The 20,910-nt window shown below is 32.8% G+C and overlaps 1 protein-coding gene across 1 annotated transcript in view; it reads right to left on the bottom strand.

Moving 5' to 3' along the window:
* Cht6 (Chitinase 6) overlaps positions 1–20,910 on the bottom strand; it is a 214,110-nt gene continuing 193,200 nt past the window's right edge. The window contains exons 21-25 of the mRNA XM_085944772.1: positions 6,777–6,983; positions 5,274–5,585; positions 4,117–4,296; positions 2,578–2,856; positions 1–1,808 (exon numbers count right to left, since the gene is read on the bottom strand). Of these exons, the coding sequence (XP_085800898.1) occupies positions 1,624–1,808; positions 2,578–2,856; positions 4,117–4,296; positions 5,274–5,585; positions 6,777–6,983 (1,163 nt within the window). The 3' untranslated portion in view covers positions 1–1,623. The remainder of the gene's footprint in view (positions 1,809–2,577; positions 2,857–4,116; positions 4,297–5,273; positions 5,586–6,776; positions 6,984–20,910) is intronic.

Below are 20,910 nucleotides of genomic sequence, written 5' to 3'. Positions count from 1 at the left end.
ATATAAAATTACATTTATTTCTCCAGATATAGACATACATTAAGTATAATCCAAATAGTATAATATGTATTGCATTTTCAAATACATGAAAATGTAATACATATCTCTAGTTGTAACGACATTGACATTCATAATTCTATGGGTTATAAGGCACTTTTTTCCACATCATACATGATTCTTTACTTGACCAGAGATTCAGTATTTTGTTAACATTTTTATAACATCAAAATAAAACATACCTACATAGTGAGTAATCATTCCTATCAAAATTATTACGATAATAATATATTATGTCATTGAAACAAAATGAATAGTGTAGGTATTTACAATTGGAAATATATTTTTAGGTAAAAATATTTTTTTCAAGAGAATGATAATTATAAATAATATGAAAGTTATATTATGTAAAAAAAATCTTTTCTCTACATTACTATGGAGATATCACAAACATAATTATAAAAATACAAAATACAAATTTGTGATAATAAAGAGAAAAATCACAATTTACTTAGAAGAAAGATTAAATGGAGTACATTTTGAGGAGTTTTAATTCCATTGGTAACAACTAATTTAAAACTCTCAATGTGCCATTATAGAGCAGTATTTCTGCATTTTGCGGGTATTCTGGCAATATGTATGTTCTATCTGATATTTGTCATAATTGATTTTTTGCATTACATATTAGTTGATGTCACACAACTATTACAATTGGCTGTAGGTGCTCAAAGCATTTGATGTATGTTCTATTATGAAAAACAAATTTGTCATGTTAGAAAACCTTCAACTTTAAATTGTTACGACGACAATTGATCGAAAAATTATATGTAAACTACAATAGTTACATAAACTTAAAACAACCACCTTTTGACTTCATATTCTTATGTATTATCAAATTTATGGCTCTCTTGTAATGTTGGTTATTTTGTAACTATTACCAGAATCCCCGCTATAATATGTAATTTTTCCTTATTTAAATTGATAGTTTTATCTGTGTACATTTATATACTTAACATTGTTTTTTTTAAATATGTTGCTTGATTAGTTAATGCATGCGGTTATATAACCATTCTGATGATGTTTCAAAAGAAACTATGCATTTTATTCCGAAAAAAGTATATCTGACAGTGTTTAAAAGGTTTAAATTAATATTTTACGGTTTTCACGTCGGTAACACATAATTTTTTCAATTAACGGTAACATCTCGGATATCTGCAAATCTTGCACTCATCAAACATCCACTTTACTTCATAATAAATACAAATTAACAAATACACTTGTTTTCATATAACTAATTTTTACACTCATTCTATAACACTCCAGCCAAATTATACTGCAACTAATTATGTAGTGAACTTTTTGTAAGAGAACATGAAGTTGGTTTCTAATTTCTACTCTAGTAGGGTGGCTGACCTGCTCATACTCGAACCATTAGAAAGAAAAATGAAACTGACAAATGACCACCTAAGTGTCCGAAAACAGGATTGTTAATAATTTGTTGAATCCATGAAGATATCCATGTAACATTGGGTCAATAATAATCCTGTTTCCCCAAAAGTTCACTCAAATCTGCACAATCCCATAACATACCTACTATCAGTCACACCAACATAACAACGTTTAAATCTAATCTTCACAACCTAATCCTGCCGACCAGTTGCAAATGCCGCCGACTGGATCGTAGCTTAGGCCCTTAGGGCACGTGTACGCCCAACCGTATACCAATCCACTCTCCATCTTGGCACACGATATGAACATTTTACATGAATCTGGATGGGGGAAGTTGCCTTGGTCTAAGCACTGAATTGAACCTGTAAAGGAAAATACATTTAAATAACGAAATCAAATTTATAATAGCTATTTTTTAGGTACCCCTATTATTCAATTTAGACACATTGTAATATCTTCTTATTCCATGTCACTCCAATGTGCTTTACCAACTTAGCAATGTGCACCATATAAATCAAGCCGAAATTTACTAAAAACTACGAGTCCGAAGTGTTATCTCAAATCCCACTAACATTGGTGGCCATCTTTTTGTGGTTTTGAATCAAATCTTCTGCTTAAACCTAGACGGCATTCTATCCTTAAAGTATTATATATTTTTTTTTTCAATGAAATGAGACACAAGGCCATGGCCCCCATAAGAGGGGGGTCGAGCTCCAGCCTGGGGGCCCGGTGTACCAGGTAGACCAGATAAGTGAGATAAAAACACATCACAAATTTCCTCTAATAGTAAAAAAAATCACCTGCGGGACAATTTTCCTTCAAAATTATGTGGTTGTGCGATATAATTTTTGATTATTAAGTGTTGGTACTTGACAATAATTCCATAATTTAAGTGGATGTTTTCAAAGATAAAAAAAATACACTGAATACCCTTAATTTTACCTCGAACACCATATTTAGAAAACGCTACTGTAGAGTGTCACACTGCCTTTAAACTTAGCGATAGGTAGAGGGGCCCACCAAAGATCCTGGCCTGGGGGCCTGCTTGAGGATGTGGGAGCGATGGACAACGTATAAGAATGTAATATTCATTCCAAATTACGTATGTAATAAAGCTTGTTAAATCCTTACCTTTTCCATGAACTACGACTTTTTGTTCATTGGGATTCTTGGCAACGACTCTCACATCATCATCGTCATAGTATTCATAATCGACAAACTTCCTGTACGTCTTTACAACCGGATTGATTTTTTCGAAAGGCTCCGGCTTTTCAGGTTTCCTTCTTCTCAAAACCGGGGCATGAGTAGTTGCAGTGTAAACAATTCGTGGGGCGACAGTTGTTGATATTCTGCGATTCTTATTTTGGAAAACGAATTTGTTGCGTGATCGATCTGGAGTCGATACGAAATCTGAAAACAGACATTAGATGGATGATCATAAAATAGCTGACTATAATAAGAATTAGCGAGCTGTTACGTTCATCAATCTGATTCTTCAGAGTGCTTGTCAATGCATTTGAATTAATAGTATTATAGCAAGTTGGAAACATCTTTTTCAAACATCAAACTACTCTTTATCGCCATCTTGAGGGTGATTTTGTTTGTTTTAGCGAGGTTTAAGGTAGTACATAATTTATCTAGGTAGGTACTAAAATCCTATTCTTAACACTGTCATAATATATTAAACCTGCGTGTCGCAATTGGAAACGTGTGTAATTATCTCAAGCAATATTTTACAATGTAACAAAATCCTAACTGGTTTTAAAGTGTGTCGTTAATACAAAAGAAGATGAAAAACACCGCACTAAATTTAACTATTATGATCATTATCATTCGATCAGCAAAAGCCCCTACATTTAGTTTTAATTTTCATAATAAACATCTTTTAAGCTACTAATATTATTATTTAGTATGTAACATTAAAATAAAAGCAAATAATTTATTGTTCATTAAGCAAACAATTATGCTAAACTGGAAGTTTTTTTAACACTAGTAAATAAATATATATTATACACCATTTTTGTAATGAAAATAATGGATATCAGCAATCTTTTAATAACTTTGACAGTTCCATCTGTAGTTTTTTTTTATTGAAGTTGGTTGCTATTAGTGTCCATAGATGTCACTGTAGTATTCGATAATGTCATTCTATCTGGAAAACCACTATTTTATAGAAAAGCAAAATCAATGTAGATATTGAAATCGGTAAGTAATAGAAATTTTAAATCAGAGAACTTAATATCATAATAAAGATAATTAGAATCCCTTATTGTATTTCCTCAATTAAGCAGTGGTAGGTTTCTGTAATTGACACGAAATTTATTATTGAATGTACAATATAATAATATTATGTATGAGGCACCACTTATTGAATTTTTTTCGGCTAATTGTATGAAAGATTGAAAGTCATACTCCCAAAATCAAAGCATTTCAATAATTAAACAATTAAAAAAAACTTTTCTCTTCCATTTTATTTATTAGATTTAAAAAACTTACTGATACCATCTGCAATTTGTATTCAAAATTCTATGAAAATTAATTAGCATGACTGACAAAGTGTGCACTATTTTTTCAGACCCCATAGCCTACCTCCTTCGAAAGTCACTCTTCATTAGTGTAATTATTAAGTATATGGGGTTTTCATTTGATGTCACATTTGATTTTTTTTACCATTTGGGCTAACAATTGGAGATGATGAAGATGCCATTAGGTATGCTCTGGTGAAATGTATCTCATCAATGTGGGTGTCGCTCTCTCCATCCGAGGCATACGATGGAATAGTCGGAAGTGGGGCAGAAAGCAGCTGGTGCGCCGCAACTGCTACATCGGCTGACACGTCTCCATTTATGTCTGTTAAATAAGAAACAACAAAATGATATTGCATTACAAACTAAAGATAAAACTCTAATTAGATATTGGTCAGGTAATTGAGAAGTAGTTACAATGTTATAGATACAACTGGAGAGTGTGATAGAAATGTGGTTGATGATTTAAAATTCGTAGTTATCTAAAAATAATAATTAGAAATTTTACTTTATTATTATATATTATATTTTAATGACTATTTTTATCAATGAAATAAATCTTCAATAATTCGTTTCCGCAATAGCAAAGATTTTAAAAATCACTTAACCCAATGCTTACGGGCCGCACAAAATTGTGTTTTTGCTAATTGCTTTTCAAATGCAAATTAACACGTTAATTAAAAGAGCCCGTAAACATTGGGTTAATTTTACGTTAAGTATTTCACCATGATTCCAAAAGATGGCAGTGTGTGTACAATGGATTAGTTTATTTAAAACAATCGACCAGGGCTGGGGTGGGGTATAATGAGTGAATAGTACAGTGTGTTTACACGTTTATTTTCTATGGCCGGTTTTGCTTGCATGGAATTGTAGAATATGTCAATGCACTTGTCGCATACATCCGGTTAAGAATGTAAGTAATATTATTTATTGGAAACACTTCAAAACATTGACTATTAGAAAAAAAAAATTGTAATAAGTATGTTTATGTATGATCAATAAAGAATGTTACATTCTTAAATCTTGTGAATTACTCATAAATAAAAAAAATATTTTATTAAATTATTGGAAAGTGCAAGCACGTTAAGATTAAAATTTTGGAAAGAGTCGTGACGCTAGCTATGAATCGAGATAGGTACCTATTACTAGTACCTATCATGATTCAAACCACAAAAACCAGTAGCAAATATCAAAAAATAATTGAGACGTACTTCAGTTGCATAACTATTATTAATTTCATCTCTAGATGTCTCTAGTCTAATACATATTGGATTTCCCTTATTGCAAGTAAGAGTTTCTAACCTTCAAACTTTGATTGTCCCCTCTTGTTTTCAAAAATCTTCTCCTCCTGCACGAGTGTGTGGTCATCCTTGATAACAGAGTGGTAAATCTTCTCCGTGTTGATCCTGTCCACCTCCTTCACGAGCAGTTGTTCAGCCGTCTCCGTGACACTCTGGTTCTCCGGCAGGGCCAGTAGATTTGGCCTGGAGCCATTTGTCAAAGGCCTCTTTTGGATTTTTATTCTCTTCATGTCCGTTGCTTCTATGGTGCCTTTTGACGTTTCTTTTTCATGAACCTGTTGAATTGATGAGTGTGGTTCTTGATCATGGTGACCTGAAAAAACAAATTAATATAGGAGGGGGAGAAGCAACAGAATTACAATACCGCCCTATTCAAATTCTAGCCTCAAATGGTATCCCAATTGATTTTCCACTATAAGTTATACTGCCGCACAAGAAATAGACTTTTCCGCGCATCATTTTTTTTTTAAATAAATACACTTTAAAATATTTCCCATGCCAATTCACAAAAAATATGCAAATTGTTTTTATATAAAAGGTATCTTGACTTCGGACAATAATCATTAATATTTACATATAAGATATTATATTGTTGATTTTATTGGTAGGTAACCCGAATCTCAAGTCCAAAATATTTCATTAATTTTAGACTAATGAAACGAAAACGGAATTATAAATTTTCAGATTAGAATATTGATGTCTTTCATCGATGCAGTGCATGACAAAAAAATCTGTTCAAACTTTACCGCGCAGGAAGTTAAAAAAAAGAGGAAACATTATTCTCGCCTATCGTAAATGCACAGCAATGCGATAAATGTTATCAACATTTGGACTGCATAATTGTATCTACTGACATTAATAGAGTAGGCCTGCGCAAAAATTCTCTATTAGACGAAACTACTATTCTCATAAGCTGTATTAAATTGTCTTTCATTCCTTTATTTTCCAACCTTAATAATGTGTCGTCCCTGAGCAATGCACGACCTGCCTACCCTCATATGACGTCACTGGGATGAGGGTGGGGTAAAAACGATCAGATCTGCTTAATGAAAATATTCTGCCATCCAAAATTATGTTGTATTTTTTTTTGCTAGCAGATGATAGATTGCAAATGTGATTTTAAGTAGATACCTACATAATTATTTTTCTTTTGTTAAAAAACAATTTTAGTAGGTACGTACGTTGTAATTTTTATATGTTTTATTGCATATGGCAAATTTTAAAAATAGAATGTTAATAATAATTAATTACCCGATAACTAAATGCAAGATTTCGAATATTTTAAAATTTTGTTTTACTATTTCATCACATAAATCATGAACATCAGTATTTCTGATCGCCTTCACCCTACTATAGTATAGTACATACGTATGTTTGACACCTTCTTGCTACTTCGTAATAGATTCAATCCTCTCAAACTATTTTAAAAACGAATGATACATAGGTATATATTTCAACATTATTTAAATTTATTAACTACATAAATGTATGTTTTACTTCTTACCTTGTACGGCATCGACACTCTCTGGGGTTGTTTCTATGACAGTAGTCTGCTCAACAGTAGTAGTCCCAGGTTCCGTGGTGGTCCTCAATCCACCAGTCGACAGGATGGAAGGCCTTCGCCGGACTCCAATGCGGAATCCACGTCTGCTGGTCGTCTCGATGGGAGACTGTGTTGTTGTGCCTGCTAGGGTGGATCTTGATGTAGTCGCTGGAGAATAATAAAATGATTATTAATTGTATTGCCGGCGTTGTCACATCGCTCGTATAGTTTCCCGATTCTTAATAAGTAATTATTAATGACTTCCTTCGGTTTTTAGATAGACAAGATTAGAAATTCAGATAGTTTCGTTGTGAAATACTTAGGTTCGCTGACTTTTGACTGATGACAAAAGTGCAGAGGCAATTTTCTTTGGCGCATTTGTCACAATCAATTCGTCAGAAGATTGATTAAAAAGGATATTACTCAAAGCATACCTAATCTACAACTAACATTAAATGGAAGCATATCATCCTCCGACCATGTCCGATCCTAATAGTAATAGGATCATATGGGCCTCTACAGAGTGGAGGTTTGTATTGACAGATTTTGTTTTTACGAGAAATGGATGTCAGCCACTTGCTCAACCTATTAGGTCCATACTCTGACTCATACACAAATTGAAAAACAATATGTGTACTTGCCAGACCCAGGATTCGAACCTGGGACCCACGACGCGAAAGGCCAACACTTAAGCTACGTGGCCATCGTGGGTTTAGCTGCATATTAAATAAACCAATGATCCCATTACATGTATTATCACCATCATCTTCAATAATAGTGCCTTCGTATTATTTTTAGTCGAAGATTACATACATAGGAAACAGATAGGTACATTGATATTTTTACGAGGTACCAATTAACTTGTTTTGCGTATTAAGGCAAATTGTAATTTAAAAAAATGGAATTTATAGTGTCTTTTTTATTTTTTGTTGTGGGTAGCCTCAAAATTAGTCAGTACCTACATCGGTTCTTTACATTCCTAAGTCCACCACTGCAATACATAGGGGAAGGGTTGTACCTTGGGACGGTTTTACATTGGGACAATTGCTCTATAAATTATTAAACCACTATAGCAGCGACAGTAGAAATCTCATATTATATTGGCAACTATGTTCTCTATTTGCTCACCAAGCCATTTTAGTTTTTTATTCTTTGAAGCGTCAAGTCTCAATTTACTTTTGTGCTACCTTCAAAGTAAAATTTAGCTATCATTACCGAAACATATAAAAACAAGGTAAGCATAATTATCGATATTTTCCTATGTAGTACTGTCGCAGCATTATTTAAGTAGGTAAGCAATCTAACAAATAATTTGTTAAAAAAAATAGATCTATATTGCTTAGAAAAATTAGTTTGTCATTATTGTCCCAAGGTGCAACCACAAGTTGTACAAAATTAACCAACTGGTTCAACGGTGAGTAGTGATATACACATTGATGATAGCATAAATTTAATGATTGTTAGCTAAAAGCTACATATAGTTACTGCCTATGCAGAGCTAAAAGGTTGTGTTACTCGAACAGAAGATGAATGTACAATAATTTAAAAATTTTAAAAAATGCCCCATGGTACAACCCTTTCTCCTACATATTAATTGTGGCCTATGTTTTAATTCAGCGTAATAAGATTAAATTTAATGAGAAACAGACTTGTATTTTAAATAATTCTGTAATTTTGAGTTAAGCCTCAATTACATTGAGCTTCTTTACGAGCTGTTTGTTGGCGAATTTATAATCTGCCTGTAAAGTCGCCCAGTGTAATCATCGAACAAGCTAACATGTTCGATGATTACACTGGGCGACTTTACAGGCAGATTATAAATTCGCCAACAAACAGCTCGTAAAGAAGCTCAATGTAATTGAGGCTTTATGTATGTTTTTTTTTATTATGATCCGTACCATTGCGTTTTCGTACAAAAAGTTTTTCACGCTATGAAATCATCACGAGCCAAAAACTTTATTTAACACATTTTTATCATGAGCACATAAACATGATCATGTATGTAATACAAGTAGCTACATGAGTAGGTTACGGAAGTATAATTATTGTCAACTGTGCATGCTTCCGTATACATCAATTTTAAATATTTTTCAAATAGCTTAATCGTCTAAAAGATGTTATCTCATGATCTCGACAGTTGCAAGTACAAGTAACAATTTTTTATCGATTGATAGACTATCAATAAAAATAGGGCGACCATAATTCAATTTGTTGCCCAGCAACAATAATATTTAATCAGATTTGTTGCTAGAGTAGAGAAGTAACCTTAGAGTCAATCTACATTCTACACAATCCGCGAAACAAGTAAATACCGAGTATCAACCAGAAAAATACGATCACTGTATTTTGTATACATGTCATACTAGTGACAAACGGCGTTTGTATTGTTTTCGCTTAGATTCGATTTAAATTGAAGGAAATTACGACTTCAGCCAAGGCCTGAACAAAAACGAAGCATAAGTGCGAGTGACAAAGCATTCGGCACGCTTATATCTCCGCAATGTGCGTTAGAGTAAGATATAATTTCGACGGCTAAATTAAATATTGTTTGTACTCGTCGCCGGTAAATATTGATTTGAATGACTACATTCATTTAAAAACTGTGAGCACGTGTTGCTGAAATTTATTGTTTTTGTGTTAAATATAAAGTTAATAGTCATTATTTTAAATTAATTTAGTAGTAAATGTTGTATTTAAATTTGGTAGCCGAATGTATTAAGAAGCAACATGATGGTACTATAACGTTTCATAGTTAAGTTAATAATAATAAAATTGATGTTGAATTGGTTATACTGTGCGTTATACGCAAGAAACACGGCTCTATATAAACATGTCTCTGTTTTCCGCCAGTAATAAAATTATTAAATTATTATTAATGACGTATTAGAAAATATATTATCTAGTCATTAAGTTCAGCAAGTATAAAGTATAGAGTTCAAAAACAATGCGTGTGGGTGCCTCCGAGGAAGAGTGTGAGGAGCAGACCAAAAAAGGGGTGGGCTGACTGCCTGGGAGAAGATTGGAAATGCATGGGAAGGCCTGACAACTAGAGAATAAAATTATTGCGAGGGACATGAGTCAACGTAGAGGTCAAGTCCCGCCTTGGGATGTAGCGCCACGAAACATCGCAGATGTGGGTATATTGTTACACACTCGCACACTCTACTAGTGCATGCAAACTAAGTCATCGTAAGTTCTTGGGACCAGTGATGACCCTAGACAAAGTACCGCTTTTAGACCAACTGAAAATCCCGCCCCATAGTCATACTCTAATTAGTAATTACTCTTTCAATAAAATCTCATTGGCATCTAGATGTTTTTTAATCTTTTTCATAATTTTAATTAGTAAGGCGGCTACCGTGGTGCAGTGTGTAAGGCGCTGGCCTTCCATCCGGAGGCCCTTGGTTAGATCCTGGTGAGGACTTAACATATGTATGTGATTTCTCAAAACCTGGGTGTTTGTGATTGTTCAAAATTACCAACAACCACTTGTACGAAAAAACAAGGACATGGGTTATTATTAATATTAAAAAAAATAGTAATGTTTGTTTGATTATTATGTCATTTACCAAAGTAATATCTGTGTGGTTCTGAGCAAAAAAAAATACTGATTGTTGATGTAATATTACTCTAAATATTATGTGTTATCAAAATGATTTTGGGGATATCTCTCACAGATCAGATGAATTTATTAATCGAAAAAAATATTCGGTGATTCATTATTTTTCTTAAATTTGCCGCCCTTCGATAACTGCCTGCTGCGTATAGCCTGCCTGCTACGGGACATGTGACACTTCCAACACAACATTGAAAGGGTTCTAATATTTGTTACATCACGGATTACGTCGAAAAAACGGGTGCGGCTCGTGGTGGTAATAATATCTATGCATGCAAGTAATTTTAATTACTATCAATAAGTTAATCATAAATTACATATGGTCACTCGATCGATACTCATGCGTCAGATATCAAATAAAAAACGTTACTTTCTCCAATTATTATTACCGGTACGCAGGTATGTTGTGTTAGATCTTTTACATAAGCGAATCTCAAGTCACACGTCACCAATCAATCCAATGTTGCGTTGACACACCGTGAAAATATCCAGGTAAGTATTAAATTAATTTTGCAGAGATAGTCAATACATTATTTTTGATGTGACAATACAAACACTTGTCTTCATACAAGAAAAAGTATTGTAATATTATGACTGTATTAAATTTAAATCCTGCTGTGGAATCATAATTGGCGCCAAAACAGATAATTAATACAACCGGATTCTTTACAATACTTATTTAAATAATGAATTAATTTAGTCTTGTCATCCAATGTGTACAGTTTTTGGGTTTACATAGTTAGTCACCTATTTTTTTCTGTTTTATATGAGATAAAATTAAAATAATAATCCGCACCTACTTTAGATTGCCTTCACCCCTTGTGGTAAGTAATAAAAACTTCATGAAAATCGCATTTGAGTTCAGTAATGATGTACCTAATTTCCTTTTATTGTATATTCTAGGCGTTTTCCTCTAGTGACATTTTCACGGTGAACGATGAGAAACAAATTATATTGTCAGGTAATTTTGAAGTTTGTGAGATGCACGATTAGAAAAGAAGTTTGATTCACACCATTCCATTGTCTTTTTGCAATGCCCTATATTTAAAAAAAATATATATTTGAACTACAAACACATTGTCATATAAATTATGTCAAATGTTGTTATAATAGAAATTTACCTCTACATTGTGGATGTCCACATTCTCTACAAGAATGAAAATGGTAATTTACGAATATTGTGGATACTAAATAGTATTTTATATTGCACCCAGGCCTGGATTTACCATAAGGCTAAAGTGGTCATAGCCCATGACCCCTTCATAAGCAGACCCCTATGGACTGAATGATAAATTAAATGATGAAGGTAAAAGTCTTTTCCAGATTATCATGAAATTAAAGTCATCTCTATGCCTAATATTATGTTAACTTGACATTTTCTATAATTATCTGACTGAAATATTTAACTAAAATGTGATTTTTAAAACTCAAAACAAGAAGTGTAGGTAGGTACCTACTTAGCATTTAAGACAGCGTTATATTTTTTAAATTAAATTAGTAAGTTTTATTAATTGATTTTTTGGAGCCTTTAGAGGTAAATCACAAAACAGAAAAATATAAACTCATTTTTTCAAAGTGAAATATTCTGCGAGAACATAACATAACATAACACAAGTAGGTACCTACTACTAACAAACAGCCCTTTGGCGTCGGGGAAAAATACGGAGAGGAATCGCAGGAGAGAGAATCGGAATGTTTTTTATTATATATATGCTTCAAGATTGGATTTGTTTTACCAATTAAACTACAGGCATCATACTTAACTACGACGAATTTAACAAGTAGTTATTACACGAAATACTTATCAAATTGTTTTCATTACGGTTTTTGCAGTGGTTACGTCATGTTCAAGTCCCATCGAGTGTCGTATTTTTTCAAAAAAGATTTTCATGAATACGTATTATGTATTAGTTCTTTCAATCACCGCCCATTATAGTGTGCCGTTCCTATGCAGTGCATGACCTACCTACCCCCACAGGACGTCACTGGTCAGCTACGTGGTTTTCTTGACAGTTTATGCCGTTTATATATTATAATATTTATAATAGTCTGATAGATAAGCAAATCTTTCCACGGTTTTAAATAATTCCTATGACGCATGATTTCATTGATTGAGATGCCCCGTCGCGTTATGCGGCTTATTCGAAATTTAAATGCGTATAAAAAAACCTATTAATCGATTATACAACATCCAAATACAAATGCAAATTAATCCCAGTGGATGTATAATTTCAAATTTGATATGCGGTCTTAATAATTTCAATAAAATATTATTATGTATCTATGTTGAAACACTGACGACCTAAACGAATGGCACACGCCATATAAATTTTGTAATGAAATCAATTTGATTATAATAATAGTACATTTTTTCGTCATCTCTTTTGGAGAAGCTATCCATAGATAATAATATTATCTATACTTCAGAATCAGTGTGTCGTGTGAACAATTTTTACATAAAATGAGTTAATTAATATACCATGACCGAAAAATCTTAAATTGTGTTTTCCCAAAAGTGTTATTTTTTTATATACGTACAATAGACTGGCTATCAGCGCATCTATTATATACACAAGACTATTTTCGGCCGCTACGGCAACTATATAGGGTAGGTTTGTATCGAAATATTAACACTTATTGTAACAATTACAATAAGTTAGCCGTCTAAACACTATAAACAGTCAAAACTGTCAATCTCGCTCTAAAATTTAGCATAGCCAAGAGACGTGCTGTTAAAACATAGCACTTATTGTAACAATTACAACTAACTTATTGCAATTGTTACAATAAGTGCTAATACTTCGATACAAACCTGCCCTAGATAGCTGCCGTAGCGGCCGAAAGCAGTCTTGTGTCTAAAATAGATGCGCAGGTAGAAAATATAGCAGACAACTTTATATGAAGACGGAACATCAGTGTTGCCATCTTGTTCAATGCTGATATAGTACAAAGGTATAACAATTATAGTACTTCAGTACCTACAGGAATATTTTTTTTATTTTGAATCAATCAATATTGTATTATTATATGTTTATTACAAATTTTGAGTAAAATCATAATATAGGTAGGTAGAGACCGACAAGTTTAACTTGAGGCTCCCTGGCAACGCGGCAGCTATGCAAGAGCTATCAACTTGCCAGTCTCGATAAGTAACATTTTTGAAGGGATCAAAATTATATTGTATTGTACTATAATTATTATAATATCGAAGAGTACTATAATTATTATAATAGTGAAGTTTAAAAAATGTTACCAAATGTTATGATCAAAATTTCTGCAAATCATTTCGCATTGCAGATTCATAATATGTAGCCAGTTTACACATTTGTACTATGTAATAATTATTTGCCAGCGTGTCGCTGGGATTAACCCCCTAGTGTTGCAAGCATGAAGCAAGATTTTTACATAATGATACATTATTATTACTAGTGGTTGATGAGCAATCACATAAAATAGTGAATAACAGTAGGTTATAATATCTTTAGTTGGCATACCAAAACGTTATTAATAAAATAATAATTTATCCATGGCTACCAATTCAACCATACTAAATACGTTCATGGATCACCGTCATGTGCTGTATTTAATACAAAGATTTTATATTATGAAATCCTCTTTGCACAGTCCAAACTCTTTTGTATATTATGTTGTAGATAATGATAATATGAACTGGGTGCTTATGGTACAAAAAATCGTTACATGCATGGGATCAACTTGGGTTCCAAAAAATCAATATTAAACTACAATAATATAATATTGACTACTACTATTACCAAACTCGTGTTCAAAATTATAAGACCACAAATTTTGAATGCATTTAAGTATGGTAAGAAATGTTGTTGAAACGCGATGGGAGAAATTATGAAAGTCTTGCTGAAAGGGGGAGACTGGCAGCAGATCATTAAACAACTAATAATTAAAGCAGTGGACTGGGTATGCAAACAATTCAAAGAAGGACACTTAAAGGAAATTCTAGGGGAGGTTCTGGAGCAAAATGGATAATAAAAAACAAATTAGGATTTTACAATGGAATGCCAGAAGTATGAAGCAAAAAAAGGATGATATAGAACTCTACTTAATAAGACAAAAAATTTCAATAGCATTAATCTCAGAGACTTGGCTGAGGTCTGAATTAGACTATCTGAAATTCAATGATTACACGATGTATCGAAAATACAGAAGGGATGGATACGGAGGAGAGCGATTCTGGTGCATAAAACACTGGCGTCTAAAGAAGAAAGAAAGAAAGACGGAAGAGCTAGACAAAATAATTATAAAGCCATTTAACAGAATAGGAGTGAGGACCTGATCGAAGGATCCCCTTCTAGAAGAGAAGAGGCGATATGACAGCGAGTCGCAGTCAAAGCCTCGGTAAAATCACAAAAAAAAAAAAAAAAAAATATTGAAGATACAAGATGTAAGACATTTAAATAAAAAATAATATAAAAACAAATTTCCAAAAATACTAACCTATATTAAGAAGACTAGGAAGATGCTTAGCCAAGAGAAATATCTGTTCGTTGCACACCATTGAGGCACGATTGCGACGAAAATTAAGATTGATTGGGTTTAAATGTTGAAACGAAATTGTCGATACAATGGGACACATTTAAGAAGAATCATTATGTGACTATCGTGTCTAGAGGTTGTGACTTATTAACGAAAAATCTAGACCACTTCATTTACATTGTAATTGGGTTCAGATCTGGGTAGGTACCTACAAAATATCAAGTCTCCGAATTATCTCCGTAAGTTTAACAGAAAGAGACATGCCGTATGCTGGAATCCAAATAGTTGAATTAAGTATAGAACGACGTGAAAACAGTTCTTAACTATTATTGTACACCATAATATGTCACTTGTGCCTCTTTAATCCCACTAATTATTCCATCACTGCTTGCTTACCATTTTCGGGTGGTTATAGCGTAAGGTGCGTAACTAGAAAACCATTTTTATATAGTCTTCCAATAATTTATATTGATATGTTACATAGACCTTTTGATACTTATATCAGATAGGTAGTTATTTTGATATGAATTGAATGTCGAATAAATAACATAGAAAGAAAATATATAATGGTTAATGAAATTAACACCAATTTCCTGCGGATATAGTCATGTTACGATTTACGAACGTGTTTTGAAATAAATTGCCGTTTAGTTATTCAACTGTTGACCAGAAGTTTGCACGCAAGGCCCACTTTTTTCACTGCTAGCAACATTACCATCTGCATTGCAATACTAATTTCCGTTTTCAATCATAATAATTTATTCGATAGTCAACACAATATTATATTGCCATGTGACAATCGAAGAAATTGCATAATGGTGATGTGACCTGTAAATTAAATAATTCATTTAAACCATTGGCATGACTCTGCATTCCGTCATCGAAATACCATCATGATGATGTATATTTTTACATCATCAGCACGATTTAGTCACTAATCATCATTGCCTATTAATTAGCCCACTAACTTGTGAAATTTTTAATGTAAAACGAAATGTTTCCGTCAGGTATTATGACTGATGTAGTTAATTTTAATATGCACGTCATATTAATTCATTTAATTTCTATCACAAATCGTAACGTGATAATATGCAGGCATTACAAAATACATTAGTCATCGCAGTGTATTCCATATACTCCTTCCTCAAGATAACTATTGAGAATGCAATCTGCAGCAATCCTAAAACAATGAGAAAGAAAGAAGAAGAAAGAACATGCGCCTACCCAAATACCATAAATGTCTCAAGTGGTAAAAATATATAATTAAGGGATTCTGCGTGAATACACGCGTCTAAAGAAAAGTAACGTGTAACTAAGTACAGACCTACAAACTTATCTGTGGAATGGTCAAAAATGGAACTACGAACTACCATAGGATGCCATTTTGAAAATGTCATTCAAATGTCAGATTTTGTCCAGTTACGAGTCTTGATTGGGTAGTTTTCGAAAGTGGCTCCCCCATCCCATTCTTCAGATAAGTTTGTAGGTCTGTAGGTATGTAAAATAGTTTATGCCCTTTATTTAAGTCGACAATCTTTTGTTTAAGCAGTTGTATCCTTTATTTTGAAAATCGTAAGTAGGTACATATTTTTAGTGAATTCGAAAAAATCATCTGTCATTTTAGAGAACGGCATCTTTGGGGGAAATGATTTTAGAAAGGGAAACATGGCAAGCAGGGCGGATTTTTTTTTTTGGAAGGAGAGCTAAAAATAAAGCTATAGCATTTCCAAACATCAGGAAAATATTCTAAAACTCAAATAATATGTTTCTCGTTTCCGCCAAAGAAATATCTATTGTAACCAGGGAACACAGAAATTATGCGTTACCTTCCGGGTGTGGTAAATAATAAGGTTTCAACAACGCTCGAAATGGAAAAATTTACGAACCGGAGCGCTCGACAAATTTTCTGAAGATATTTACACAGACATCAAACCGTATGTGTATTTTATGAAAATAAGAGTGTCAGATTTTATATTCTATGGCCTATCTAGCTGAGACGGTCAACATATTTTTTCCACGAGACGGAGCGATAATGTTACAAATTTCACGAGCCGGAACGGCGCTCCGGTGCGTTCCGTTCCGTTTCGAGCCCTGGGTTTCAATCTTGAGTGTGGAAAATATGGGATACACTTAAATACGTGTTTAAAATGGTACTTTCAATAGTAACGTATAAATGCATTGAAGTTTATCACATAACCGAAAACCAAATTAAATTTTGGTAATATTTAAGGAAATTTATTTCCAAGAATTTTAAACCCTGACTGTCAATCAAGTCATAAATCAAATTCGGCTTCAAAATCTTGGTCAGTGACGACTGACTTTATATTTCTATCTTATTAATCCGTTTTCTGTATTTAAACATACTGCAAGTACGAAGGAATTCGAGCCAAGAAAATAATATTATTGAGAAGTCCTCAGCGTCTTGCATGCATTTCTTGAAATATGTCCTGCTACTAAACCCATAAGTGGCTCTATTCTATACACAAGGCGGCTACCAGCAGCTATCGATGGTAGTTTATCATATTTATGTATTATAATTGTTACAATAAGTTAGCCGTCTAAGCTGTCTAACTTGCTCTAAAAGTTAACACAGCCAAGAGTGGGGGCTATTAAAACATACCACTTTTTGAGAGTTTACACGGTTAACTTATTATAAAAATTACCTGCTTAATATGTAAATATGATAAACTACCGTCGATAGCCGCCGAAAATGAAAATGCTAACGTAAGGGCTTGCGCAGACAGAGAGCGGTCGGAGTTCTGCGTTCAACCGACCGTTGACCGCTAACGTTCAGGGACAGCAGACAGGTGGCGGTCAACAATAAGCGTTCCATTTGTTTACAAACGTTGTACTGACACAAGCGCTGCATAATGCGAGACCGCTATATTCCGACTGCGAGTGGAAATGAGAAAGCACCGCTGTTGCGTACTCACTCCCGCGTGTGGTTTCGCTCTATGTTGTGTGACTGCTCAAATTCCTATGACGGGACTGGACGGGAGGTACGGCGTTCTTTGTAATTCCGGGCATAGAACTCCAGAACTCTAGCGTTCCAATTGACCGGCGCGGTCTGACCGCCGGCTGTGTACCCATACAGTATGAAGTCCATACAGTACAAAGAACGCCGAACTCCGAACGCGGAACGCAGACCGCCTGACCGCGCTCTGTCTGCGCAAGCCCTAAATTGGAAACGCTGTCTGTACCGCCATATCGGGAATATGAATATTCTAAGTAACGTGGTTTTATATTAATAATTGTAATGTGCTAGGTTTTATTTTCTTCTTTAATAATTAATACTGTGCTTAGTGAATGAATAAATAAAAACTATTAATTGTGCAGATTTTACATCACAATATGCCATTGACATATTAAATTGAATAGAAAACAAATGAAAATATATGAATCTATTGCTATATTTATTGATGTTATTTTTTTGCTAATTCAACACGTTGGTGCAATAAAAAACAACTCGACCTACTATGGTTTCCATAAAAATACAAAATTAATATAACTTTACAACAGGATTTTGAATAAATAAATGGTGACTTCATTGTTTGTGTATTTTCTTAAATTATTCAACTAATCGACCTTCTCATTACATTTTCAATGCCATCCAAATTATACTTTATAATTAAAATGTGACAAAATTTTAAATATATTTTTTTATTTTAAGTTTCCTTTGTTAAGGAAATCAGTTTTTCCTTATTCATAGTATTTTTATATGTGCGTAGGATAATAATTTAATACAATGGGACATCAATGTAATATGTCATGGGATTGTGACAGTAAACAATATATTTTTTGAAACAATTTAACTGATGATTATATATTATTAAATAAAAAAAATCATGTTTCTCTTCATACGTAAACATTAAAATACCCTAATTTTTTTCCGAAATTATCATAGTAATAGATTAAAAAACACATGTTTTTAATTAAAACCCGAATCGTTATCATGATAGTCAAATATTTACGTTTTATATAATTTACATTAATTAATAAAACATTTTTAAATTTAGTATTTTTTCAGCAAAAAATATTAGCAGGTGTAAATACGTTAAAATGTTTTTTTAGAGATTCTGACACCATCTAGAAATTAAGGTAAAATATCTTGATTCAATATCTCAAAACACAACATCCTAGATGCGTAATTGTTAGGAAATTTCGACGTGAATAGTATGGTTTAGTTTGCTTAATTATTATGTTCTTGCAAGTAATATAATTATCTTACCATTTCTATAGAAACACAGTTAACAATCGCTAATAATAACAAACGCACCAGAGACAATATTATGATTGGTTGATTATTTGCGTTACATAGGTAACATGTTATAATTTATAATAAAAAATGAAGAAGAATATTCCAATATATTGCGTGTTTTTATAAGTTTTTTAAATAACAAAATAGCAATGGATCTCTCCATAATGTAGATGGCATTGACAAAAATGAAAACTGTGCTACTTATAATTTTCTTCTCATTTTCAATCGCGTTTTCTACATTTCAAATAAAAACCATTTTCCATCAAACGCTTTCGACAACTTAATATTCAATCATTTCCATTAAGTATACCCACTTGAATTTAAAGTGATTTAACACAAAAACTATACAATTTTACGCAATTCGTATGTTAATCGACAAAATTACCTTATGCAAATCAGAAAATTCATCCGGTTGTAATTGTATTCCAAAACATAATAGATCTTCTTATGAGAAGTATCATTGATCGAAAAATTGGAATATATAGAATTGCGTAGGACGTAAGTAATGAAAGTGCGTATTGTGTCCAGTACCAAATTAGTAATAATAATATAATCATTCCTAACAACCATTCCTCCTAAAATATCTGTCAAATCTTTCATTTTTGGGAGGCCCATAAGCTCCATTTAGAAACGAATACATATAATTACTAATTCACATATCAATATAAGCATTTAATAGGTTGCACACAAGTTTTTAAATTGATAAATAATTTTATGTTTATTAATTATTACCCCCCCCCCCCCCCCCAAGGCCCCCAACGCCCACGGTGGCCGCGTGGCTTAAGCGTTGGACTATCACGCCGTGTGTCCCAGGTTCGAATCCTGGGTCTGGCAAGTACACATATTGTTTTTCAATTTGTGTGTGAGTCAGGGTATGGACCTAATAGGTTGAGCAAGTGGCTGACAACCATTTCTCGTAAAAAACAAAACCTGTAATACAAACCTCTACTCTTTGGATGCCCATAATATGATCCTATTAGGATCGGATATGGTCGAAAAAAAAATTATTACCTAACACAGACTTAGTTATTATTTTAATATGTCGTCTTAAATATTTATATAATTGGTATTTTTTAAAGCACCGTTTTTTTATTATTACACTATTTGTTTTTAATTCATTGAACAATTCACAAGGTACAAGAATGTAACATTCTTCATTGAGCATATTAAAATATTAATTTAATTTGTTAAGCACCAAGCATCAACCGACAAATATCAGTTTGAATAAAGAACTTTCAAATTAAAGTAATTGCTTGTGGCAATATTTTAGTAATCTAACCAAATATAAACACAATTTTGCGGTTAAATTGGGCAATTTATAAATTAGTAATAAAGTATACACAAGAATTTAACGACTTGCAGTTATCTTGAATTTAAAAATTCTACTTTTATAAAACATTTATTTCAGTAAGATTAGATTTGAGTATTATTATCTATTAAAATAAATTGGATATAGTCAATTTTGCTGGTCGGTTTGTTCTAAGCAAATTGCGTCGGTAAGTGAAAATAAATTGAAATTCAATTCAATTGCATACCAATCAAGTAGTATTAAAAATACTGTGGCTACAATCGATAAGCTGATAGTGGTAAAATAGGTTTTTATATTCACGGTTTAGGTATAGAAAACGTTGGGTGAATAAGAAAATTTAATGTAAATCGTACCTAGATACGTATAAAGCATGGGTGGCCAACCCGCGGCCCGTGGAGCAGTG

This window comes from Rhyacophila brunnea, unplaced genomic scaffold (genome assembly GCF_057557595.1).
Source record: "Rhyacophila brunnea isolate RB1 unplaced genomic scaffold, BYU_Rbru_1.0 scaffold_17, whole genome shotgun sequence".
NCBI classification, from domain to species: domain Eukaryota; kingdom Metazoa; phylum Arthropoda; class Insecta; order Trichoptera; family Rhyacophilidae; genus Rhyacophila; species Rhyacophila brunnea.
This window is presented reverse-complemented; position numbering and strand designations above follow the sequence as displayed.